The 26929-nt window shown below is 40.8% G+C and overlaps 1 protein-coding gene and 1 long non-coding RNA gene across 2 annotated transcripts; both read right to left on the reverse strand.

The window, feature by feature from the left end:
* Positions 1 to 14478: 14478 nt before the first annotated feature.
* On the reverse strand, positions 14479 to 18642 carry LOC121901436. Its single transcript, XR_006097291.1, has 4 exons — positions 18058 to 18642; positions 17845 to 17937; positions 17700 to 17741; positions 14479 to 16491 (listed from the first exon to the last, which is right to left on the reverse strand). It is a non-coding gene; the product is annotated as an uncharacterized LOC121901436 (long non-coding RNA).
* Positions 18643 to 20867: 2225 nt separating this feature from the next.
* Positions 20868 to 26929, reverse strand: LOC121901429. The gene is made up of 8 exons (XM_042418212.1): positions 26693 to 26929; positions 24696 to 24737; positions 23436 to 23572; positions 23139 to 23271; positions 22767 to 23039; positions 22078 to 22383; positions 21311 to 21652; positions 20868 to 21029 (listed from the first exon to the last, which is right to left on the reverse strand). The coding sequence occupies exons 1-8, from the start codon at positions 26733 to 26735 to the stop codon at positions 20989 to 20991; spliced, it is 1317 nt and encodes a 438-aa protein (XP_042274146.1). The 5' UTR covers positions 26736 to 26929; the 3' UTR covers positions 20868 to 20988.

Here is a 26929-nt window from a genome sequence, read left to right on the forward strand (position 1 = left end):
AACAATAAAAAAAAGTTTGATTTTGACTTATTTTGTACTGTCAAAATATTACCTCCCACAAGTGAAACGATATTAATGCTATTCAAAGATTAGCAAGACAACAACCATCCAAGAAAAGAGCTGAAATGAAAACTAGCTCCGTCTAGTGGTCATGGGGGGAATTGGGGGGTGGGGGGGGGGGGTAGTTGTGTTTGGCTTCTTACCTCTGGAGGTCATCCTTGCCTTACGTTTTACCCTACGCTTCATTTTCAGTGATGCCACCAAGGCCTTGTTGCCATTCTGATCTCTGACCTCGAAGCGTCCACCACATGAACTTTGGAGGCTCTCAATCAAAATCCCACATGGCTTTGACAGCTGAAACCCACCGCAATTAACTTCATTCAAGTCCTTCCTCTCTAGCCTGCCTTGACGAACTATCTCAGTCTCTAATGCTTTCAGTTTAAGGTCACTTCCTGGGAAGAAGTAAATGTTGCAGGAGTTCGGTTCCAGATCAAAAGTGAACTCAAGCCTTTCTCCAGGACTCCGTTCATAGGACCTCGTGTTTGCTGGAAAAGAGGATGCACAAGACAGAAAATATTGAAGTGATTCTCCACTCAAAATCTTTTGAATATCAAACACACGTCACAAAAAAAGAAGAAAGATGTCACTTCAGGATTTTAGAACTTGAAGTGGTCATTTCTCACTATTTCCTGACAATTAATCGACTTACAAACCAAATGATTGAGAATTTAAAAACTGAGAAAACTATAAAAACCCTTGTGAAAACTTTTGAAACCACTTTGGATAAACCAAAAGCTAAAAGCAAACAAAAGAAGCTAAAAATAAGGTTTTTCTTATACCAAGGCAATAATGAAAAAACACATCTCATACTGATTATAAAACACACTTGCACTTCATTTTCAGTGACACCACCAAGGTCGTGTTGTCACTGTGATCTCTGACCTTGAAACGTCCACCACATGAACTTTGGAGACTCTCAATCAAAATCCCACATGGCTTCGACAGCTGAAACCCAACGCATTTAACTTCATCCGAGCCCTTCCTCTCTAGCCTGCCTTGACGAACTATCTCAATCTCAAACCCTTTCAGGTTGAGGTGACTTTCTGGGATGAAGTAAATGTTGCAGGAGTTCGGTTTCAGATCAAAAGTGAAGTCAAGGCTTTCTCGAGCACTCAGTTCATAGGACCTTGTGTTTGCTGGAAGAGAGGATGCACAAGACAGAAGACCTTAAAGTGATTCTCCACCCAAAATCTGTAACAAACACTCGTCTCCTGCAGTCTTGACTGGGTTGTAAGTTTCTTGTTCTGTTTTTCACATAGCAGCTGTTGTCAGCTTAAAGAACTGTTTGAGATTTTGGGGCATTTTGAGGAGATCAATACCACTCTCATGTCTGTGCGTTAAGTATGAGGCTAAAACCAGCAAATGCACTTACAATGTAAGTGATGGGGGCCAAAATCCACATGCCTCCTTTTGTGCAAAATGTATTTAAAAGTTTATCTGAAGCCAATATGAAGCTTCAGCTGTCTAAATTGATCAAATCAAGTAGATATCTTTCAATGTTAGTCTTTTTAGTGCCAAAGTCCCTCCTTCCTCTTTTTGTCCCTCTTTTTGTATAACTCAGACTGCTGAAGTCTCATACAGTGCTGCTTGAAAGTTTGTAAACCCTTTAGACTTTTCTCTATTTCTGTATAAATATGACCTAAACATGAACAGATTTTCCTAGAACTAAATAAAGGGAACCTATTAAATTAAAATTGAACAAAACCTTCGACGGCATTTCTATAGGATTAAGGTCAGGACTTTGACTTAGCAATTCCAAAATATTAATCATTCCTTGGTAGAACGGCTTGTGTGTTTAATGTCATTGTCTTGCTCCATGACCCACTTTCTGTAGAGCTTCAGCTCACAGTAAGATACCTTGACATTTTCCTGTAGAATTTGCTGATACAACTCAGAACTCATAGCTCCATCAATGATTGCAAGCCGTCCTGGTCCTGAGGCAGCAAAGCAGCCTAAACCATGATACTACCACCACCATGTTTCACAGATGGGATAAGGTTCTTATGTTGGAATGCAGTGTTTGCTCATCATCAAACATAACTTCTCATTCAAGCTGAAAGTTCGATTTTGGTCTCATCCATCCACAGAACATTTTGCCAATTGCCTTCTGGTTTATCAACGTGGTCTTGAACAAACCGCAGATGGCAGCAATCTTCTTTTTGGAGAGAAGTGGCTTTTTTCCTAGACATGACCCTGAGTTCCCCTGTGCCCCCCTGAGCTATTACATGTTTGCTCTTGGTGTGATCTTTGTTGTTCAGCCACTCCTGGGGAGTGTAATAATGGTGTTTGATGGTTTGATGTCTTCCATTTGTACACACTTTGCCTGACAGTGAACTGGTGGAGTCCAAACTCTTTAGAAATGTTTTTGTAACTCTTTCCAGCCTGGTGAGATCAGCAATTCTTCTTCTAAAGTCCTCAGAAATCTCCTTTGTTAGAGCCATGACACACTTCCACAAACCTGTGTGGTGAAGCTCAGACTTTAATAGTGAAGACCCAGATTTCTCTTCTTTAAATAAGGTAGGGCCTCCTAAACTCATACTTGATTGTCATCCCATTGATTGAAACACCTGACTCCAATTTCCCCTTCAATTGAATTGATAAAGTTTCACATACTTTTGCCACGCACAAATATGGAAAATTGGATTATTTTCCTCAATAAATAAATGTGTAAGGTTTTTGTCATTTGTTTAATTGATGTCTCTTTATCTTTTAGGACTCGCATGGAAATCTGATCATGTTTTAGGTCATATTTATGTAGAAATAGAGCAAATTCTAAAGGGTTCACAAACTTTCAAGCAGCACTGTATAAGCTTCAGATAAACTTTTAAATACATTTTTGCTCAAAGCAAGGACTGTGGATTTTTGCCCCCATCAATTACACTGAAAGCACATTTGATGGGGATCTTTTAATAGCCGTTATGAACAGGAGGAATGATTACAGCAAGGAAAACCTCTTTCAGTGTTCATGTGGGCACCTAACTGTTGTTTTAAGATGGACTTGAAAAACTGTGAACATATCCTTTAAAACCAAAAAATCAAGAAAAGAGTGACAGCCATACTGTCAGATCCAGGAAAGGAAATGAAATAAAATGAGCATAAGAAGGATCCTCACCTATTACTTAAATGGTCACATTATGCAGCAGTTTCTTATCTTTATCTCTCATTGTGTAGAGGCCGCTGTCTTCCAGGGTTAAATAACTGCGTCTTTGTGCCTTTGAGCCTTTACATATTTTATTGGTGGAATGTAACTAACTACATTTATTCAAGTACTGTAAGTACAATTTTGAGGTAACTGTACTTGACTTGAGTATTTCCATTGTGTGCTATATTTCAGAGGGAAATAATGTACTTTTTACACCACTACATTTATTTCACAGCTATAGCTACTAGTAATTTTTCAATATTCAATATTTTATACTTAAAACATATAAACAGTTCATATGTGGGTGTTGATTTGGGTGTGGACGGTAGGGACATGTTGCTGGATTGTCCCTACCAACAATTTTACTGAACTCAAACAATCTAGCCGCTTCAACTTAACATAATGTTTACAGTAAGATCTCTAGAGTTGCCAGGTTTGTTAGTGTTCTGCAAAAAAGTGCGCTATTATGATACAGAGTGAAAGAGCAGGATATGGGGGATACTCAACCTGATGATTTGACAACCCTCAACTTCAAGCTGTATGCATTTATGACAAGCAGCAGGCCAGCAGCAATAATGGAGTCGGTGAAGTGGAGAATCTGAAGCACTTAGTATTTATAGTTTAAACCTTTCAAATGTCACAGAATTGAAAATGACTTCACTGGGCAAAACTAAGGTCATTTGATATTATATTTAATCTCAGGCATTAGGTGTCGTTAGCTAATTTGTGACTGTGGCTCAGACATGCCGTTTAATTAAACAACTTTATTACTGTTGGTGAAAATTCCTCCCAAAAGCAAATTAAGACATCTGGTCCCTTTTTTAAAAGAACCACAGTATCAGTAACAGTTGAGCTTAGTTAATAAGACTTTTCTGTAATCAGTCCAAACATTTATCTTTGAAATTAGTTGGAGAAATATTTACTATTTGACGTCATCTCTCCCCTTTTCCATGTGTGGTTCAAGAGCAGAGTTATTATTGCTTATGTGTCACTAAGACATGAAAATTAATTATAAGTTAAATTAGCCACAGCTTGTCCAACTGATCTGTTTGTGACTGTCAGGCATCATTTCATTATGAAAATCCTGTCAGCAGCAGCCTGAGCAGCACAGAGACACACAAACAGGTGAGCTCTGATATCATAGTGAAAGATCTGGCCATAAGTTCAGGAGTGGAATGAAAATACGTTTGAGCATCACTTTGGCTGCGCCATGAAAGTCTTGGGTTGTGTCTCCCAATTCCACAAACTGAAAGAAGGACAGAATCTCAGGCAATATTTGAAAACCTTATAGGAGCTAATTACACAGCAGCACATTACCTACAGGTTTCTGTACATTTATTTCAGTGTATGATGTATTTTGACAGTCTATAATATGTTATTTTTAAATATTATTTTGGTCTTCAAATCCGGTTTCAGACGAGAGCAGAGGTTGAGAACAGTCATTAGTTCAAACAACTCTAAAATCAGAAATGAACTTGACAACGAGTGACAATTGAGATGGCACGGCGTCTAGGCTACGAGATGACCCAATAACTGAACCAGGGGCTACGTGATGACGCAGTAAATGGACCAGGGGCTACGTGATGACGCAGTAAATGGACCAGGGGTGGCCTCCTTCACTGCATGGAGATTTGCAGAGATGTGGGTAAAAGAGGGGACACACGCCGCGGATGACCCCTCCACAGGAAAGAACAAAAAGACAGAGTCCGTCATCAAAACAGACTGTTTTCTTGGTTTGACAAGAAGGCATCTGCTGTGGCCTGTTTATTTTTATGATGACAGCACGTTGTGCTGTTGCAAGTGATTATCTTCTTTTCAACACGGAAGTTTGCTGCGCATAGAGGTGAATTAAACAGTGAGAGTGACATGAAGTGTTGTGGCTCGTCTGGCCGAGTGGCGCTATCCACAGTTCTGAAAGGAGCGCTGGGGGGGATTTAACTCTGGCATGTTACATTTAACCTTTTGTTTTGTTCTATATGATCACATCTCCTGTGTGTCCGCATGAGAAAAGGATAAGGCGTTAACTTGGCATCACATCGCTTTATGAATATGACTGTAACAGCTGTAAGAAATAGCCTAACAGGCTTCATAGTCTACACAGGCCCACTGTGGTTATGATTTGTTTTCATGAATAAAACACTTTCAAAAACGTCACCCTCTCTGATTTTTTTTTTTACAAATCGCACCCTGTATACACTAACCATACGTTTACACCACTGCAGATACCATAAACTACTCCTGACTGAGAACCAGAGAAATACTGTTACTATAAATCCCTACAATCATTTATACACTCAGGGCAACAGGATACAGTCATACAAGCAGTCTAAAGGCAAATTAATCATTTTCACACTCACCCAAACAAACACAGGCACTAAGCAACAGCAACACTATCATCATCTGACGTGATTCAAAACCCAAAACCCGAATCCAGTGTCACACAAATGTACCGTCCTCGACCAAATAAGCGCACGATATGATTATAATTGATTATTTACTGAACTGACACATCCTGGCAGAGTAAGCCCTTCACCATATGCACAACATTAAAACAGAAGTTGTACAAAGTACACAACCCGCACTATACTGTTAGTTACTGCGGTTTATGGACGGGGTTTGTTGGGAGAGGCTTTGTCTGGGCCCACCCATCAGGGCGTTTCCATCGCAGTGGTCGTGGTGCGTTTAAGTACAGTCGGAAATGACAGTTTAAGCGCCATGCCGGGCTCTAGGGATGACAATTTGTTTTGGTTTTTCCATGTATCCTTTTTGTGAAATATCTCAACATACAAGATGGATTGACACAGACATTTATGGTCCTATATCCGACTTATGGTATCCCCTGACTTCTCCTCATAACGTCATTGCCACTATGAGGATCACATTTTGATTGAAATGTCTCACCAATATTGGATGGGTCGTCATGAAGACTTTAATGGCCCCCTCAAGGTGAAATGGTATAACTTCGGTGATCCCTTACAGAGCCCCTCCTCACATGTATTAAGACATTATAAAAACCAGTAGCCTATAATTACCACGTTAAAATCCTAAAAAATTACATCTATTCTTTCTCCCTCATTAAAAATTCAAAATCTATGAATATGCAAATATACTTCATTTCAAAACTCTAACTGCTAACTAACTGCTGGGTGTACCCTGGTAGCCTATTGGTTAAGACGCATGCCACATACTCACAATTTCTGTGGGTCAAATCCGGCAGCGTAATTGGTTGCATGTCACAGCCTATCTCTCTCACCTCATTTCATGTCGTCTCTACCGTCCCTATCTGATAACAATGCCAAAAAAATAAAATAAACAGTTTACGGAAAAGTCTTCTGATACTGTATGTACACTGGAAGTTTCAAGTTTCCACACCACATTATGGGCTTCCACAATGTTACAAATTATGCTCTAAACTTGAACTACACTTCAGCAGATGAATGTGTAAAGAGGCTTCCAGTGTCAAACTCTGCACATATGTCATTCTGCACAGTGAAGCTCAAACATCCAACTGAAAGAACAAGAATAACAATATGTTTTTGAGTGGAGGGCTAATGTGCAAGTGAACATATATAGAGGACAGCCACTAACAAACCCACACCCCTTACATTTAGTCAAGGACACACCTTAACAGAAATGATGCTCTCCCCCCATTCTCCTCCGTAGTGAACTGCATGTCACCGCCTCAATATGAGGGGCTGCCCTAAAGACTTTTGATTGGTTATGCAATGCAGGTTTTGTTAAAAACTCTAATTGTTTCCACCCAGTTTTAACAACTAAACCTGGGAGATTGTCCTCTGTCTCTGTGAGCGAAGCATTTAGAGACTGACCTGTGAGTTGAGATTTTGACTAACTGGACAGATTTGGTCATTTTAAATAAGAAAATTTTAAGTGTTAGTGTTTTGTGTTCAGTCCTGTTTATTATTGTCTTTATCTATTTGTAGTCTTATAATAGATCTTAAATGCAGCAGCAGTAATATATCAGTGGGAACTGGGGTAAGCTGGGGGAAAGTTAGCTGATAAGTATGGGGGGATACATGCTTGTCTACTCCAGTTTAATCAGCACACACTATAGTAATGTGAAATCAAGTGTGACAAGGGTGACTAGGGTCCAGTGTGTTTGCTGAAATGCTTCTTGCAATGATTCGTGTGTGTGTGTACCTGCATGTCGATTGCCATAGTGTGCTTACCTACATTGGCTGGTTTGGTCTGCTGTGATAGGCTACTCTGGGTGGCTGGTTAGCTGGGGGACAGACTGTCTGAGGGGGGCATGTCATAGCGTGGCCTTTCTTGTCCTCAGTCCACTAACAACATGCTGTTGTCTGATGAACTCATCTTTGCAAAAGAGACTATATTCTCCTTACATCGTTGTAAGTGTGTGATGTTCTCAGATCTCTGACAATGGACCATACTGGGGAAAATGGTGGTGGCAGTAGTAGCTTTTCAGCCTGTCTAGTTACTTAATAGCTACTCATACTAAAAGCAAGGTTTATTACAGTAATATTGATAGTTCTATATTGTGTCAATGTATTATGGGAATTAAAGTAATCTCTGGGATTTTTAATCAGAAAGGCTGCAGAAAAGCCAAAATAATTAAACCACAATATTTTTACACTAATAAAAAGGAATCAGTGACACACAAAGCTATTAAAAGGCTGCAATAGAAAGACTAGTGTTCACAGGGAATTGGACATTTCCAAATGTCAAATTAAAACATATCCTCTTTCTGGATTGTTTCTTCCACAATTGCATACAAATAAAAACCAAAGCAGAATTTTTGAATAATTGTTCAATAAAAAGCTTCCTCTGTTAGTGGAAGGCACAGTATCTTATAATAAACTGTAATAATCCAGTATCATCTTTGAGGTCTCAGTTTGAACTCACCACAATCAACCTGGTCTCTTCAAACCAGGCAGACCTAGGGGTGCTAGCGGTGCTGCAGTACCCCCACCTCAAGGTGCTGAACCCCCCCAGGTGGCTGGCAACTAATAGGCCCATTTGTGTTGTTGCAATAATTTATTTTTTTCTGTCGTGTGTGAGCTGGTCCAGCAAAAATAGACCCTGCACATAATGATAGTGGAGTGGGGAAAGGAACTGGGTGTGAGACATACGGTTATAGCACCAGTTGTCACATGCCAGATAGAATTGTCCCCAGCAACCCGACAGAGCCAGGCCTCAGCAGTTTTTCTTTCCAACATACACACTTGTCATGCCCCATCTGGATAGTTAACTTACCTTTTTGTTTCTCCTAGTGTTCTTTATCTCGTACTTCCTGTTTTATTTTGATACTCACCTCTTGTCTTGTTTCAGGTCCTTCACTTCCTGCCCGCTTGTGCTTCCCTCCTATGTGATTACCTGCCCTGCCCTACTGTGTTGCACCTGTGTCTCATTGTCTCCCCTCCCCTGGAGTAGTAGTAGTCTTAGTGTTCCTTCCCTCTGTGTCAGTTCATCTTGTTCCCCTGTGACAGTGAACCACTGTTCTTTCCCAATGTGAGCTTTCTCTGAGCCTTATTGTTACCTGACCTGTTTTTGCCTTTTTGCCTGCTGATTTTTACACTGTTGCTTTGCTGACTGATCTCCCATGTACCGGCCCAGCTGTGATTGAAAGGACTGATTTTTGAACTCTCTAACTGAGTCTGTGTCTGCATTTGAGTCCAAGCCTGTGGTTCAGTATTGACAGTACAAACTGGCCATAACATGAACTCAGCGGACTCAGACCCAGTGCGCTCTGTTCTCCAGGCACATGTTCACAAGATTCACAGACAAGATGAACAGATCAGTCTCCTTTGCCGTGAAATGAAGGAGCTGACAGATTGCCAGGAGTCACTCATGTCAGCCTTCAGAACCCAGCTCACCTTCCTTCATGAACAAATGCAGAAGATGCAGAACCAGCCGGTTTCTGCTGAATCGACACTGACGGCACTTTCAGGTTCTGGTTCCAATGCTGCTTCTCCTCTGCCGACGACACCGTCCCTACCTCTCCACCTTTCCAGACCAGAGCATTTCTACAGAGACTCAGGTGATTGCAGAGCTTTCTTAACCCAGTGTGATTCGCACTTTGAGCTCCAGGCTGCTGTCTTTCTCTCCAACCACTCAAAGATTCCATACATAATATCTCACCTGACTGGGAGAACGGAGGCCTGGGCGATGGTGGAGTGGAGCCGGAAATCACCTGTCTGTAATTCCCTGTCGCTGTTCTTCAAGACCTTCACCCAAATTTTTCAGCAGACAGCCCCCGGATGCAAGGCAGCCCGAGCCCTGGTGAGACTGCAACAGGGTAAGAAGAGGGTCTCTGATTATGCCATAGAGTTCTGCACTCTAGAGTGTGATTGGAACCAGCCAGCCTTGTCCAATGCTTTTCTTGATGGACTTTCTGACACTCTCAAGGACCAACTAACCCCCCTTAAACCTGCCTGCAGAGCTGGATTCCCTAATCACCCTAGTTATAGAGATTGACAAGCATCTGTATGAGAGATAGAGAGGCAGAACCGGACCCTGGAGTTTCCTGCTGCTCCAGCAGAGGCAACAGGCTGGCAGCTCCTCTTCTTCTTTCTGGTGACGCTTTCCTCCTGCTGACTCCACCACAGTACCCCCCTCAGCCATAGAAGAGCCTATGCAGTTTGGCCAAACCCATCTGACTCCAGAGGAATGCCAGCGATGAGTTTCAGAGGGACGCTGCTACTGTGGTCAACCGGGCCACTTCATCCCTTCCTCCCGGTTTAAAGACTAGTGAAGATGAGGGCACTGGTGAGCCTTCCTTTGACTATTTCAAACCCCTATCAATTGCAACTTCTAATGTCTCTCACATTCCCTGTGTTTTCTCTTAAGCATCCAGTCCTAGTTGATTCAGGCTCAGATGCTTACCGTATGGACTTTGATCTTGCCAGGAAGCTGGGCCTCAAAACTTTCTGCCTCAACCAGCCCCTGAATACCAGGACCCTTGACAGCAGGCTATTATGTAAGGTCACTCATCTCACGCACCTGGCATGCCCCGACTCCCACACCAAAAGAATAAGATTTCATGTCTTTCGAGATCCTTAACACCCACTCATCGTGGGATGCCTCTGGCTCACACTCCATAACCCTCACATAGACTGGAAAACAGGTCAGATAATTTTGTGGGGAAAGACTGGTGTTAAAGACTGTTTCTCCTCCTCTCAACCTTCTCCACCAGAGCTTCAACCTCCTAACATCTCTCAGAGTTCTCCCAGCCCAGATCCAGAGTTTCCTGACCTTTCCTGGGTTCCCTCATGCTACAACAACCTCAAGGAGATTTTTAGTTTAGCAATGCCTGTGCCACGTCCTTGCCTCTGCCCTATGACTGCATCATTGACCTGCTCCCCAGAATTTCACCATCCAAGGGTCGCCTGTATTCCATGTCGGCTCCTGAAACCCAGGCCATGAGGAAGTATGTAGAGGAATCCCTGGCTGCAGGGATTATTCATCCTTCCTCCTTTCCCGTCGACAAGGATAAAACCCTGCAGCCTTGCATCAACTACAGACAGACTCAACAAGATCACTGTCCGCAACAGGTAACCACTCCCTTTAATTTCCACTGCTTTTGAACAATTACATGGTGCTTCACTGAACTGGACTTACAAAATTCTTATCACCTGGTTGGAATAAGGGAGGGGGATGAATGGAAGACAGCATTTAACACTCCAAGTGGTCATTACGAATACCTGGTCATGCCATTTGGACTCACTGATGCCCCAGCTGTCTTTCAGGCCCTAGTGAATGATGTCCTCCAGGACATGCTCAGTGAGTTTGTTTTTGTTTACCTGGATGACATCTTAATCTCTCCTGATGAGCAAACTCTTATCCAGCATGTCCAGCGGGTCCTCCAGTGCCTCCTCCATCACCAACTCTTTGTTAAAGCTGAGAAATGTGAGTTTCACATGCTCCCCATGTCCTTCCTGGGATTCATCGTGTCTGAAGGGGAGGTCAAGATGGACCCAGAAAAGGTTAGTGTTGTTGTTGATTGGCCCATTCCCACTAGACATAAGGAGGTTCAACGTTTCCTTGGGTTTGTTAATATTTACCGAAAGTTTATCAGAAACTTCAGTTTTTGTTGCCCCCCTTCATGCACTAACCTCCTCTAAGTCTAGCTTCCAGTGGAACCCCCAGGCTGAACTCACTTTCCAAAGACTAAAAACTAGCTTCACCTCAGCCCCTGTCCTCATGCTGCCTGATCCCAACCTGCAGTTTGTGGTGGAGGTGAATGCTTCCTATGTGGGTGTGGGAGCTGTTCTCGCTCAGGGTCAGCTAAGGATAACAAGCTACACCCCGTGCCTTTCTTTCCTGTAAACTGTTGGCCTCAGAGAGATACTATGATGTTGGCAACCAGGAGCTGTTCACTATTAAGGTGGTGTTGGTTGGAGGGGGCCAAACAGTCTTTTCTTGTCTGGACAGATCATAAGAACCTTGAGTACCTGAGGACGGCAAAGAAGCTCAACTCAAGGTGGGCTCTCTTTTTCAACCTTCTCCATTTCACCCTGCTCTATCATCCTGGCTCTAGGAATTTCAAATCTGATGTTTTCTCCCCTTTGTTTCCCTTTGAGAACTCTAGTAAAGACACTACTCCCAGTCTTCCTGCCTCGTCTGTTGTGAGCTAAGTCACTTGGGACATTGAGAGAAAGGCCAACAAAGCTAATGTGTACTATTAACCTCCAGTTGGCTGCCCGTCAAACCATCTGTTTGTGCCTCCTGACTTACGTTCACAGGTCATCCACTGGGCCCACTCTATCCGGTTATCCTGTCACTCTTGAGTATGCAGGACTATGTTTGTCATACAACAGCGGTTCTGGTGGCTGGCCATGGAGAAGGAGGTGACAGAGTATGTGGCAGCCTGTCCTGTGTGTGTTCACAGCAAGGTCTCTTGACGCCCAGCTTCTGGTCAGCTCCATTCACTCCCTGTGCCACATCGACCCTGGTCAGACATCTCCATGGACTTTGTGACAGCTAACAAAGTCCAAAGGTAACATCACCATCCTTACAGTGGTGGATAGATTTTTTAAAATGGTCCATTATGTTCCCCTTGCTCAAGTTACCCTCAGCCAAGGAGACAGCCGAGGTTATGTTGCATCATGTTTTTCACCTCCATGGTTTCCCCATGGACGTTGTGTCTGACTGGGGTCCACAGTTTGTGGCTTTCTGTTCACTCCTGGGTGCATCTGTCAGCCTCTCTTCTGGACACCATCCCCAAACCAACGGTCAGATGGAGCAGCTAAACCAGGAGCTGGAGACCAGCCTGCATTGCCTTGCCTCCCACATGGAGCAAACAGCTGATCTGGGTCGAGTGTGCACACAATTCCCTTCCATATTCCTCATCTGGTCTCTCCCCCTTTCAGTGCGCCTATGAATATCAACCTCCTCTCTTCCCTGCCCTGAAGAAGGAGGTTAGCGTGCCCTCTTTGCTGGCTCTGGTTTCACTAAAGACTTACGTCTCAGAGTGGAGTCCCAGATCTCGCCCCCAGGTTTGTCGGTCCATTCCCTGTTTGCAAGGTCATTAACCCAGTAGCAGTCAAACTCAAACTCCCCAGAGCCATGAGAGTCCACCCAGCCTTCCACATGAGTCAAATTGAACCTGCCAGAGAGAGCCATGTGGTCCCTGCCTCCAGACCCCCTTCACCCCCCTGGTTCATCGATGGAGGCCCCGTTTACACCGTACACAAGCTCCTGGCAGTCCGGCATCGGGGACGTGGGTTCCAATACCTGGTGGATTGAAAAGGATACAGCCCAGAAGAACATTCCTGGGTCTCAGCCAGGAACATTGTGGACCCCTCATTTATCCAGGACTCCCATCAGACCCACCCTTGCAAACATGGATTGCAGGAGCCAGCTGTAGAGGAGGGGGTACTGTCATGCCCCTTCTGGATAGTTAAATTACCTTTGTGTTTCTCCTGGTATTCTTTGTCTTGTACTTGTACTGTTTTATTTTGATACTCACTTCTTGTCTCGTTTCACATCCTTCTCTTCCTGCCCTTGTGTGCTTCCCTCCGGTGTGTATTTGCTCTTTCCCCTCAACCTTCCCAGATTTGTGGTCAATTTTGTTATCTCAGTGCTACTTCGTTCAACTATTTGGAATATCTTGCAGATACTGTCTTGAGCATCTCTGTGAAAACATTTGAACTCTTTTTGAAGTTCCACTTGAAGTTGATCCACCATAAAGTGGATTTCTGACAAAAGGGGCCTTCCAGAATTTGTCAGTTCCTCTTCCACAACCATTTTGATTCCCTTCACTATGTTATCCATATCCGTTTCCATACTTTCCTTATGAGATACAATCTTTGATATCAGTTGGCAGTTGAGCTTGGAAGTGTTTATTAGAGGAAGTCTGACTCTCTTCAACACCCTAGTTCAGCTCTTTTATTGCTAGACCTTGTGCTTCCATTGCTTTATGTAGTTCATGGTTTCTACCATGAGAGATTAAAAAAATTTTTCCAGGAACCTGCCCTGCCCTAATGTGTTGCATCTGTGTCTCATTGTCTCCCTAGAGTATATAGTCTTAGTGTTCCCTTACCTCTGTGCCAGTTCGTCTTGTTCCCCTGTCACAGCAGTCCAGCATTCTTTCCTAGTGTGAGTTTTCTGTAAGCCTTATTGCTACGTTAACTGTTTTGCCTTCTTGCATGCTGATTTATACACTCTTGCTTCACTGACTGATCTCCTGTGTACTGACCCAGCGGTGATTAAAAGGACTGATTTTTGAACTTGCTAACTGAGTCAGTGTCTGCATTTGAGTCCAAGCCTGTGGTTCAGTATTGACACAAACTCAGTCACATTTTAGCTTCTGCTCAGTTGAGTTTCTCCTGAGAACCAGTTGGTATGGTGGGAAAGAATTTATATGCTTGGACAAGCTTTTGGCTATGTGGTGACATGCTGGGTTGATGGTGCCTGCAAGTAAATTATACTGTATGTGAATTTTTTTAGACAGAAGAACAAATACAGATAACCATACACTGTAGGAGGGTGTTAGTTTTAATATACCTGACACAAAGTCAGAATTTCCATGACACTAGCAGAAAATGTTCACATGTATTCACAAATATTTTACAACTCTTCATATTATGCTTCTTAATAATAATAATAATCATCATCATCATCATCTTTATGTGTATAGCACCTTTCATACAAGAAAGGTAGCTCAAAGTACTTTACAACAAAGAAATTACATGCACCAAGTGCTTCACATGAAAAAGAACATAAAATAGACATAAAATGAACATTAAAAACATGTTAAAAACATTAATGTAACATAAGATGGAAAATAAAACCCACTGAAAAGCTATAATAATATATTTTTTAAAAGTTTATAAATAGTATACATATAGAGCATGAAATCAAGTAAAATTCAACATTTTAAAAGAAGTGTAGCAGTGCATAAATGCAAAACAGAGTGCAAAAAATAATTTCAGGCCTGTATCAGGACATAACTTGAAATACTATCGAACATCCACTTTTAAAAAGCTGTAGGTACAGGGTCAATACATGAGGAGGAGGAGTTACATTCAGTGACAGTCTTGCAAAGCTCAGTTAGTGTAATACAGGTGAATTTTCCCATGGTTGCATCATTTTTACAGGATTTAATGAGATCATCTGTGTTCACATCAGCAGCAATACTGTCTCTAATTGAGGTTATTTTGTTATGGAAGAACAATGCAAGTTCTTCACATTTTGATGCAGAGAACTGTGGGGGATCGGGGGCAGTGTTGAGTAGGTGAGTTCCCAGCATCCTTTGTAATAATCTTGGAAAAGTAATCTTCTTTTGCCGGATGTATTGCTTTGTTATAAGCACCCATGGCTTCTTGTATATTAAAGTGAACTGTGAGTCTCCATTTTCTTTCAGCAGCCCAACAGATTCTCTCGATCTCATTAACACTGTTATTGTTTAACAATGGGGAGATTCTGTCGGTCGACCCCTTTTTAACCTTTAGTGGAGCAGCAGTTTTAAAGCAGATGACAAGGTGTTGTTAAAATATTCAACCATGTCATTTAAAGAGCAGTCTTCACTGAATGGGTCAAATGATCTCATAACATTAGAAAATATTATTTCAGCTTTGTCATCTAGGAATCTCTTTTGAACCAAAAATTCCCTTTTAGTCTTTGTTAAGGTTAAGTTGGCATCAAAAAACACACAGTGATGGTCAGAAAGAGGTAATACTGAAACACTATCAATGTTTAAACCTGTTGTTGTTACTAAGTCTAGAGTGTTACCATGCTAATGAGTGGCTTTATTTACATGTTAGGTGAGTTCAAAGCTGTTCAGTAAATTCACAAGCTCCACAGCTTTGGAGTCATTCTTTTTATTAATATGAATATTCAGGTCTCCATTCAGGATTAATCGATCATGTCTATTGATACTAAGTGAGATCAGCTCTCAGAATTCCTGTAGAAATAGTGATGAATATCTTGGTGGCCGATATAATGTAATAGTGAATACTAATAATTCTGCTTTGAGCTCAAGAGCAAGATATTCAAACGATGTAAATTCACTCAGGTCAATGTCATTATACACAAACTGTGTAGAGAAAATGGCTGCAATCCCTTCTCCTTTGCTGTTTTATCTGACTAATAAAAATGATAAAGGTTTGTTAGTGTTTCAACAGAAAACCAACGAAACTCCTTATTTACACAACAGTCATAAACTCTAACATGAGTTCCAAAACATTAAAACAAATATATTAAAAACATCTACTTAAATAAATAATCAAATAATCAATCCAAAAAGAGGGAAGTGTACATGTGAGAGTGACTGATAAAATGGAGACACATACAAAATAGGCACATTGCAACTGTAGCCAGTTTACTGCTTGTGTGTAAAAGTAAAAGTGTAATAACAGAAAATGTATTGACACAATTACGTTAACTGACCGCAGTGCAGCGGTGTTAAGGCGTTGTTGCCACTCTCCAGTGGATACATGCAGGGCGAAAAGGCAACTGGTGCATTTCATATTTTTGGTAGATGTCAAACAATCACTCTCTTTAAAACATTTAGAAATGTGTGTGACTTGCCTGAGTAAATGAACATGTTTCTGAAATAGCTACAGTATATATCAATGTAACATCTACAACTCATCATACATAATCCACACTAGAATGTATAATGCAAGCACCAAATATTACAACAAGGATACCCATCAAAATTAAGGCCTTCAGAGGAAGTTGAGTTTGTCTGAGGTATAAACATTGGCTGAGTCTGAGGGAAAGGTCATCCCCTTGAGTTCAAACTGCGGCTCAACGTCTGAGTAGACGGGGGCAGATGGAACGACTGCCTGCTCTGCTGAAGCCACAACCTGGAGAGAAAAAGACCAACATGTCATTGTGTATCAGAGAATCACCAGCAAGCTTTAATTTTAATGCAGATCCGGCTGAATTAAGTCTAAAATACAGATAACTGTTGTTATTGTTGGTGCAACATGGAGAATATTAATGTCAAATTATTACCACAGATGTTTTGATATTGCAACCTTTAGGAAGTTTAATGTTCATTATTGCATTCTGTGATACAGTCGAGAGCCCCGGAAGAGCTACTAAATGGACTTTGTGGTGAGATTTTGTCAGCTGGTATCTCAGTGTTGACACAATTGTAAGTTATTGATTATTTTAAGAAGAACAGGGGATAGTTATGTTTCCTAAAAATGGCAAATGGTGGAACAACTGAGGAACCAAAGTAAAACATAACTTTAAACATTCTTCTTCTTTTACATAAAAGAAAAAATACTTCAAAACAAAAAGAGAGGCAGGGGGTGATGAGTGGCCAAATCATGGCAAAAGTGGTTTTAAAATCTGAGAGACAAAGAAGTTACATGATGTCAGATATGTTGAAGAGAGTGTGGATCATTTAAATGGTACACTCATATTTTTTGGTGTTTTGGGAAATGGTATGTAAAGTGCTGCAACTATGTATGATACTTTATCTCTGCAATTTCTCTGAAGAAAGTGTAACAGGAAGTAACATGTTTGGTTAAAATACTATTAATAGCAAGTCAAGAAGCTATTACAAAGTATGTGGGGAAAACAGTGCCACAGAGACTGATCAATTGTCTTGAAGAAATCGTCTTAATAGAAAAACTGACATATATCTGGGGATACAAGAAGCACAACTAGAAGGAAAATGTTAAAAATGGCTGTTATACAACAAGACCGAGCTACAAATAAACCCATCAACAGGACTGTGTGAATGATAATGAATTATGAATGTGTTTCACAAACAGTTTGTTTTGTTATTGTTATTTTTTGTTGCAAATGTCTTGCCAAAAATGATTTAAGTGGAAAACAAAATTATCGCTAAAAACTCAAGTAAAAACACTGACTAGTACGAACAACACACTGGAGAGCGACTGATCATCTCAACCAAGGTTTGGTTACAGTGATTACACCATGAAATGTCCATTTGGAAGGAACACAGATGTTGAAAAATACTATAAATTGCACTTTTATTCATCAAGTGTCTGAGTATATGTGTGTGCATGCTCAGACTAACATGTGCAGCAGGTCATACCTCAGAATAAGAAGGTGGCGCATCGCCAGTAGGATCGTGTACCTGCAGAGTGACATAACAGTTTAATGGTGGAGAGGCAAGAGAAAAGACAGACAAAAGAACAGGAGAGGAGAGGTTCTCTCTATGCAATGCTACACACACTAACCAGTGGACCAGTCGGAGTATAAGAAGGCTGAGCGGGGTAGTGTGTCCCAGAGGGCTGACTCAATTCATCTGACCTCGGTCCAACAGCCTCATACTGCAATTTAAATTAAACATATACAGTCCAGAGACACAATGGGAATATATTCTTTTACAGCATGACAGTGATCTTTAACCTGATGGTACTGTACACACAAAAAAGTGCAGAATGTGTCACCTCAGGTGCAGATGCAGCAGCCGCTTCAGTCTCAGAATCGTCCTCTCTGGAGGAGCTCTCCCCACAGCATTTCTTCAAGCAACCGCAGAAACATGTCCCAAAGAGAGAAACAGCAGCAATAATACCAACTGTAGTATCACCGCGAGTCCCTAGTGGTGAAACAATGAGTCGATTAATTGATTAGACGATGGTTAGAAAATGTATCATCAACAGAAATGTCTTAAATTGTCCCTGATTTATATCATTGCAAACTGAATATCTTATCTTGGACAAAAAGAAAAGATGTCACCTTACCACAATTTATAGACTTACAGACCAAATGATTGGTATATAGACTTGGTTTTCATGCATAACATTTAACTTTATTGACATTGCTCTTACTTGAACTGCATAATGAACTTACTTTTAATTGTTTTTAGAATGGTTTGATTATTGCCAATTAATTTCAAATTGATGGGCCTAGGACAAATCACAATTGGAGAGATTTGTTTAAAATATGTATAAGTTTATTATAATTGATATTTAAATTACTGACATAAATAATATTGTTACGTAAAAAAAAACATGCAAGTGTGAACAAATCATTAAAATTATGTGACTAGCAGGATTATTGTCAATATTTTCAAATCAATAAAACAACTATTAAAATTTCACACTGATGTGAACAAACCAAAAAACTGTCATTCCAAATCAGAGAAACAATTTAACAATCAGGCCTAAAAAACGCCATTTAAATCAGCAAAGCACAACAAAAATTAAATTTCCAAACAAACTCACAGTAGAAACCCTCCTCTGTTGCATTGCTTCATTCCTCATGAGACCATTTCATAAAGTTTTCACACCACAATATGAGTACAGCTCAGTGCAGTACAGACATTCAGCATCCTCATCTTCCTGGGTCTTCTTCTTCACTTCGATCTTCTTATTTTATAGGGGCTTTTTCACAATTTTCTTGCCACTTGCCTTCTCCTCCAGATCTCTCCTGTAGGTGCGGCTGTAATCACTGCTGCTGACTCAGCCTTCCTTTTTCTGGGCCTTGCCTGCTGTAGCTTTGGCTGAGGTCAAAGTGCCGGGATGAGACTTGACATGGACAGAAAACAGTGTTGAACTTTATAAATAGCACTGTTGATAAAACATGTAGCCTTTGAAATATTATAAGACACTTTGGTTGTCTTACCATGACTGGGCTCTCAAGCAGCCTGGTGGGAGTAGGTGTGTGGAGCAGGCTGTAGGGCAGGTTCTGGATCAAGCCCTCTTCTCCAAAAATGTCCCTGTTACATGGCATTAGGCCACAGGCATGAACTCTTTCACCCCCTTCCCCAAACTGGCAGCCTGGCTATAAACTTCATCAAATCGGCCAGTAATCTCATAGATGTTGATTCTCTTTCCAGGTTTTTGGTCTTCCATCAGTCGGCCACTTTGCTGTAGCTCATCTTCAGGCTTCAGAAAAAGGTCCTGTCGAGGGGCTGCATTTTAAGGCCGCAGTGAGGCAGTATTGAAATCATGATTATGCCAAGATGTCTTGCCAGATTAACAGCCTCTAAGGTTTTATGTGGGTGGTTCACATCAAGTATGAGGATGTGTGGATCATTCTTGCTGGCGTTCAAGTTCTTCGCGAAGTGGGTGAGCCACTCCACAAATAGGTTGCCGTCGAGTCAATCTGAAACTCTTCCAACAGATCCATTCTCTTTCTCAGAAAGATAAACATCAGAGGAGCAAATTGCCCTGCAGCTTTCATCGTGCACAAAGCAGTGACATTAAATCCTCTCTTAGCGTTCGTCATCCTCCTGACTTGTTGAGCCCCTTTTGTTGCAACCACAGGCTGGGGTTTCTGGATGTTTTGGACTCCTATCTGATCCATGTTCCACAGCTAGGTGTTCAACATGTTCAGTTTCTGAAGCATGTTTTCATAAACATCAAAATATACACCCACTTTTACTTTATTGAAGCCTACTGCCTGGGCAAGGCTAGTGGCCTGTGGGGTGCAGACAGAGAGGAATAGATTTCTCATCATGAATGTTTGCAAGATTCGCAAGATCAATCTTTTCAGGCTTCAAGTTATGTGCTTATCTCTGAACCACTGGTGGTTCAGACCATCAGCATCCTATGAGGATTCTCATGTGATCTCGTGATCTCTGGAATCCAGCTGCCTTGTAAGATAAGATGGTGATAGACAGATGGTTCATCCAATCACCTACCAAGTATTTTTTGAAAGTGCCTGCCCTTTTCCAAACAGTTTCCAAGTACTATTTCTCAGATGGTTCTGTGTAACAAACCATCTGGCACATCAGCTTACTAGGAAACAGTCTTCCCAGCAACATTTTTGGCATCACTAAATGGGTGTTGGATCCCCATCCTTGGAGCCAGGTCATAGGCCAGTTTCCTACATCCCACAATGTTTGCCAAGAGAGAGCTCTCTCCATATGTTGGATGTGGCACACCAGATCATTTTCAAAGGTTGCAGAGAAGACAGCAGTTTTCCCCTGATGAATATGGCCTGGCCTCTTCATCAGCTGGTCACATGTGCCAACGAAAGGTTTTTGGTGGTCTGCCAAATTATAGAGACACTGATTTCAGTGATTCACACAGTCTTTAATGCATTTAAGTGCATCCTCAAGAGCCTGCTTCCCATAGCTTCCTCTGTTTCTTGTCCTCGAGTAGAGCCTCATTTATAATGCAAGAAAAATTTCAAACCTTTTTTTCATGACTTTAAATACCCCCCCCCCCCCCCCCCCCCCCCAATACACACATTAGGGATGTGCAGAGAGCCCATTATTTGCATTTGTATTTGTATAAAAGTGGAAATAGGTGTAAAAATCCTGTTTTTGTTTTTATTTCAATTCTAATTTTAGGATATGAAAGTTTTGAAATGAGTGTTTATCAATAAACTATTTTGCAAAGGAGGTCCCTACAATGGGTCTCGAACTCGGGTCACCCAGGCCATCGATGACTGCAGTGACACACAGTCAGCACTGTGGAGCAGAGGAAAGAGATGGAGGCAGTGATGTAACCAACCTGTGCACTATTATTTGACCAGGTTTTTTTTTTTCCTTCCGAAAACAAATAAATTCGTAACATAAAGTCAGCTAGTTAGCCTCACAGACTGATAATAATACATTTCTTACTGTTGGTTAGCTATTATGTTATTGTGTTAGATCATGCATACTTTCTCAGAAATCTAACATTAAAAAGACTAAACTATTCATTCTTTAAAGCGAGGGCGTCTTCCCTCAAAAATTGTTTGGCTTCTTACCTCGGATGGTCTTCTTTGTCTTGTGGTTTACCCTACGCTTCATTTTCAGTGACACCACCAAGGCCTTGTTGCCATGCTGATCTATGACCTCGAAGCATCCACCACATGAACTTTGGAGGCTCTCAATCAAAATCCCACATGGCTTTGACAGCTGAAACCCATCGCAATTAACTTCATCCGAACCCTTCCTCTGCAGCCTTCCTTGACGAACTATCTCAGTCTCAAACTCTTTCAGGTTGAGGTCACTTTCTGAGATGAAGTAAATGTTGCAGGAGTTCGGTTCCAGATCAAAAGTGAAGTCAAGCCTTTCTCCAGGACTCAGTTCATAGGACCTTCTGTTTGCTGGAAAAGAGGATGAACAAGACAGAAGATATTAAAGTGATTCTCCACCCAAAATCTGGTGAGCAGAAAATGTATCACCAACAATTAATCAATTTGTAGTTTGCAGAAATGTCTGAAATCGTCCCTGATTTATATAATTTGTAAACTGAATATCTTGTCTTGGACAAAAAAGAAGAAAGATGTCACTTCAGGATTTTGGAACTTGCAATGGTCATTTCTCACTATTTCCTGACAATTTATAGACTTACAGACCAAATGATAATTTAAAAACTGAGAACACTAAACAAACCCTTGTGAAAACTTTTGAAACCACTTTGGATAAACCAAAAGCTAAAAGCAAACAAAAGAAGCTAAAAATAAGGTTTTTCTTATAGCAAGGCAATAATGAAAAAACATATCTGATACTTATTATAAAGCACACTTACGCTTCATTTTCAATGACACCACCAAGGCCATGTTGCCATTCTGATCTCTGACCTCAAAACGTCCAACACATGACCTTTGGAAGCTGTCAATCAAAATCCCACATGGCTTTGACAGCTGAAACCCAACACAATCAACTTCATCCAAGCCCTTCCTCTCTAGCCTGCCTTGACGAACTATCTCAGTCTCAAACTCTCTCAGGTTGAGGTCACTTTCTGAGATGAAGTAAATGTTGCAGGAGTTCGGTTCCAGATCAAAAGTGAAGTCAAGCCTTTCTCCAGGACTCAGTTCATAGGACCTTCTGTTTGCTGGAAAAGAGGATGAACAAGACAGAAGATATTAAAGTGATTCTCCACCCAAAATCTGGCGAGCAGAAAATGTATCACCAACAATTAATCAATGTGTAGTTTGCAAAAATGTCTGAAATTGTCCCTGATTTATATCATTCTAATCTGAATATCTTGTCTTGGACAAAAAGAGAGAAAGATGTCACTTTAGGATTTTGGAACTCCTCTTATCTCTTATCAGACTTGCTGACGCTACCAGCAGCTCTGTCAGAGGCACAAACTGAGCTACAGTTATCAGTGTTGTGATATTTATAGCTGAGACCATTTCTTTTCTGTGAAATGAATGTAATGTTAACCAGATACACAGCAGTTTAAAAGGCTCACATGCATTTTTCTATCATTACCTTTTACTATGAGCTTTATCCTTGATAGCAAAGTCTTGTCTTTTTTCCTGAAGTTGTAGAGGCCATTGTCTGCCTGAGTGAGTTCGGAAATCTCCCAGACATTATGCTTCACATGTCCTCTGCCTCCCATATTGGTCTGAGGGTCTGTGCGATTCCACAGGACTCTTGGCTGGTCCACACTGAGGATAGGAGTGAACTCCAGGAATTCAGCCTCTCTAGGAACATTGAAGGAGTACATAGCCTTGTAAGACCTCACCACTTGTTCAGCACACTCTAAAAAAACACATAGAGGGAAAAAAAGGGTTGAATTATTCTCTTTAAGAATACTACAGATTTTCTGGTGAAAAATATAGTATTGTTTAATGTTCTCACCCAAAATGTTTAGTTTGACGATATCAAATGGTCTTTCACCAGCAATTGAGACTGAAAAAGTTCCATCATCTCTTTCTGTCAATTTTGTCAAAGTAACTGAGTAAGGAGAAGACTTGAAGCGTGGGTCCTTCACCTGAATAGACAGACAACACAAATAAATGTACTCAGGACAGAGAGAGATACATTCAAGATTGTCCTGATTTGAACAGGAGCCAGACATTTGACATATTTCAGATGCTATCTGGCATGGATACCACAGAAATATTGGTGAAAGATATTGCATCACAAGCTGCTCACCTTCCCCTTTTCCATTACTAGCTTCCTGGATCCGCCTGTCTTACTTGGAGTGAAGTACATCCGTCCATAGAAAAATAAAAGCCTAAATTGTGAAGTTCCTCCATAGCACACGTCTTTCTGAATAACATCAGATGAATCTTTAATCAGAAAGAAGTGAAGAAGAGATACTGTAGATGAAGGGTATATTAAGGTAAGACAGTAAACATCTGAGAGCATGCAAAAAACATAAAAAAGGGCCTGGCTGTCTAACTATAATGTTGTAGAAACAGGGTCCATGCATCTTCCAACAAAAAGCAGCTGAATCAGATGCTTTTTAGTTTAGGACAACAGACTACGAAAAACAGAAGGGACTGGAGCACATTGATTAATTTGCAGCCTTTAATTAGTGTTGAAACATTAGTCTGTTTGCACAATTAAAGGCTGCAAACTAATCAGTGTGCTCCAGTCCCTTCTGTTTTTTGTAACTATAATGTTGCTTTGGGTATAAAAAAATGAAGCAGATTAGATAAGGCCATGAAGATAACAAAATGCCTCAACGAGTGTACAGCACATCTGGCTCAAAGCAGATGTAGTGCTTATTTCAAAACCTCATTCTTCAATCCAAAAAGGAATGACGATCAAAGGAATTGGCAAAAACAAAACAAAAACGAGCAATTTTTGACTGTTTTTTCGTTATTTGATTCTGACATCAAAAAAAGTTTTCCGTTTTTTGGTTTTGAAACAAATAAGAGATTTACCGTTTTTTCATTTTTGATTACAAATGAATTACAGATTATCCGATTATACCCGTTATGGTCAAATGCATCAAAGTGAGTCTAAAAATAGAAGGTATGGACAGTGTTGATCTCCTGTTTTCTGTTTGATTTGATCTGATCGCAGATGTTAATTGGAACCCAACTATTCACATTTAACTCCACAAGAAGCAAACACATGGGCTGCAGCTGCTGCAGAATAGGCCTAACCCCTGGGCCACACTGGATGCGTGAGCAGCGTGTGTGCGTGTGTGTCGCTGAACTGCTGCGTCTCTCACGCTTGCAGCGTCCACACTGGAAGCGTGTCTGCTGCGGCGCTTCTGCCACTGGCAGCCCTATCTTTCTCGTTTTCCCTGTCTATTTCTGCTGAGAACCGCGCGCGTCACGCGGAGAATGTTTGGACACGAGCCAAATAAAAACAACGACTTTTTTAATGAAAGTTGATGCTAAATATTTTTAAATGCACAGTTACATTTATTCTGTGAACCTGTGCAAATCAGCTACTCACCTGTTAGGCGATACCGGACAGAGCTAAAATCGTCAGTAACACCTGCAGAGAAATCAACAGTTTCACACATCGAGCTCAAGACACCAGAGAGACAAAACTCACTGTGAAAGAATAAGTTTGGTTCGCTAGAGTTTGTGCAGCACCCAGAACATTGCGCGTGGCTAAGTTGTTTTTATATTTAAGCAAGCAACCAAAGTTTATTTATATAGCACCTTTCACAGACACCAGACACAAAGTGCCTCTCGGTGGGTACCCTTAACAATATGGTGAAAGCTGAGAGGCATAGAAATATCGACAATAAACACCTCTTAACATACAATGAAGATAAGGAAGATAACTCCTATAACCGACCAAGGTACGTTTGAACCGTTTGTTTTTTCGGTACAATTGACACAGACAGAAACCGGAAACAGGTCGTTTTTTTAAATGTAAAATTTTGGGCAAAAAACAAAAAGCCCCAATTCAGTTTGATTTCTTGTTTTCCGTTCTTACTGACAGAACAAATTTACCACTCAAAGTTTCATTTTCATTGGTGGGTGGGCCCTCAGCACCCTCTTGTTTCTGATTGGCCAGTGTCTTCTATCAATTGTGTTTGAGCTGCATTCTTCAAAATAAAGGTTCCACCTCTTTGTCTTTGGACAGTGCAATGCCAACACAAAATATATAGAAGAACAGACCTTTAGCCTTTAATAATTGATGATTATAATTGAATAATAATTTATTATGCTCTTACTGAGAGGTGCTGCACATGATTTTGTTTTATAACCTACAATGACAATAAAACTGTTTTGCATATCAAATGAACAAGCTGTCATTCATTTTCAAATATTCACTTAGTGCATAGATTATAAAGTAATGCAACAGCATTATATTGTATTGCCAGTTCATGTGCAGCTGAGTGACCATAACACATTTTGGGCCAAATCCACAAAGAATGGATTGCGCCCACTAATAGCATCATGAATTGCGCAACATTTGTACCTGTAATCTGCCCCGTTTTAAGATCCTATTCACAAAAGATGCCGCTCAGAGCAATATGCCCTTGTTTTGCTTCTGATTGAGTGAGCGGAGCGGTTTCCAGTGTTTAAGACTTTTCTCCACATTTCAACACACATATTCGTTCATAATGAAAAAACTGCAGAGCGCAAAAGCCTCAATTTGAATGTCAATAATAAATGTAATAGGCAGAGGTGCGCGCGCACACAGAGCTCTTCACAATTACAAACCAACTTTCATGTATTGTGCATCTTCTACTTCTCTAGTATTTCGCATAATATAATCTACTCAAATATCAAAAGATAGCTATTAATGTGACTCAGGCAGGTCTGAAACGTGTTAGATTAATGTCTGAATCTTACAATAATGTCGTTCAGGTGTCACTGAATGTATCCGGAATGTTGCAGAAACATCAGTACTGATGTTCTGTTTGCTGTCAGCTGCACATGAACCAGCAATACAATAAAACGCTGTTGCATTACTTTATGCAGCAACTGAATATTTGAAAATGAAAGACAGCACATTCATTTGATATGAAAAACACATTATTGTCATTGTAGGTCACAATAAATTATTTATCAACTATAACCATCAATTAATAAAGGCTAAAGCTCTGTCTGTCTGTTTATATATTTTGTGTTGACATTGGCACTTTCTAAAGGCAAAATAGTGGAACCTTTATTTTGAAGAGTACAACGCAAACGTAACTGATAGAGCACACTGGCCAATCAGAAACAAGGGGGCGCTGAAGGCCCTCCCACCAATGAAAATGAAACATTGAGTGGTAAATTCGTTTTGTCAGTAAGAACAGAAAACAAGAAATCAAGCTGAATTTGTATTTTTAGATTTTTGCCCAAAATTAAAAAAAAAAAAAAAAAAAAACAACCTGTTTCTGGTTTCTGCCTGTGTCAATTGTACCGAAAAAACAAGCGGTCCAAACGTACCTTGGTCAGACAGTCATACAAGCAGTCTAAAGGCGAATTAATAATTTTCACACTCACCCAAACAAACACAGGCCCCCAGCAACAGCAACACTATCATCATCTGCCGCGATTCAAAACGTAAAACCTGTGTCCAGTCAGTGGTACACAAATGTACCGTCTCCGACCAATTAAGCGCACCATATGATTACGATTGATCAATACTTTACTGAAACATGCCGGCAGAGTAAACCCCTCACTATATGCACAACATTAAGACAGAAGATGTACAAAACATACATCCCGCATTACACTGTT

The sequence above is a fragment of the Thunnus maccoyii genome, chromosome 8 (assembly GCF_910596095.1).
Source record: "Thunnus maccoyii chromosome 8, fThuMac1.1, whole genome shotgun sequence".
Classification (NCBI taxonomy): Eukaryota; Metazoa; Chordata; class Actinopteri; order Scombriformes; family Scombridae; genus Thunnus; species Thunnus maccoyii.

What these genes read in the sequence shown, in the direction of transcription:
- LOC121901429 (XM_042418212.1), bottom strand. Translation starts at nt 26,735, where the DNA reads ATGATGATAGTGTTGCTGTTGCTGGGGGCCTGTGTTTGTTTGG. An exon ending in TGTCCGGTATCGCCTAACAG is followed by an intron (nt 23,573 to 24,695) that starts GTGAGTAGCTGA and finishes TTCTGATTAAAG; the next exon opens with ATTCATCTGATGTTATTCAG. An exon ending in GGTGTCATTGAAAATGAAGC is followed by an intron (nt 21,653 to 22,077) that starts GTAAGTGTGCTT and finishes CCTCTTTTCCAG; the next exon opens with CAAACAGAAGGTCCTATGAA.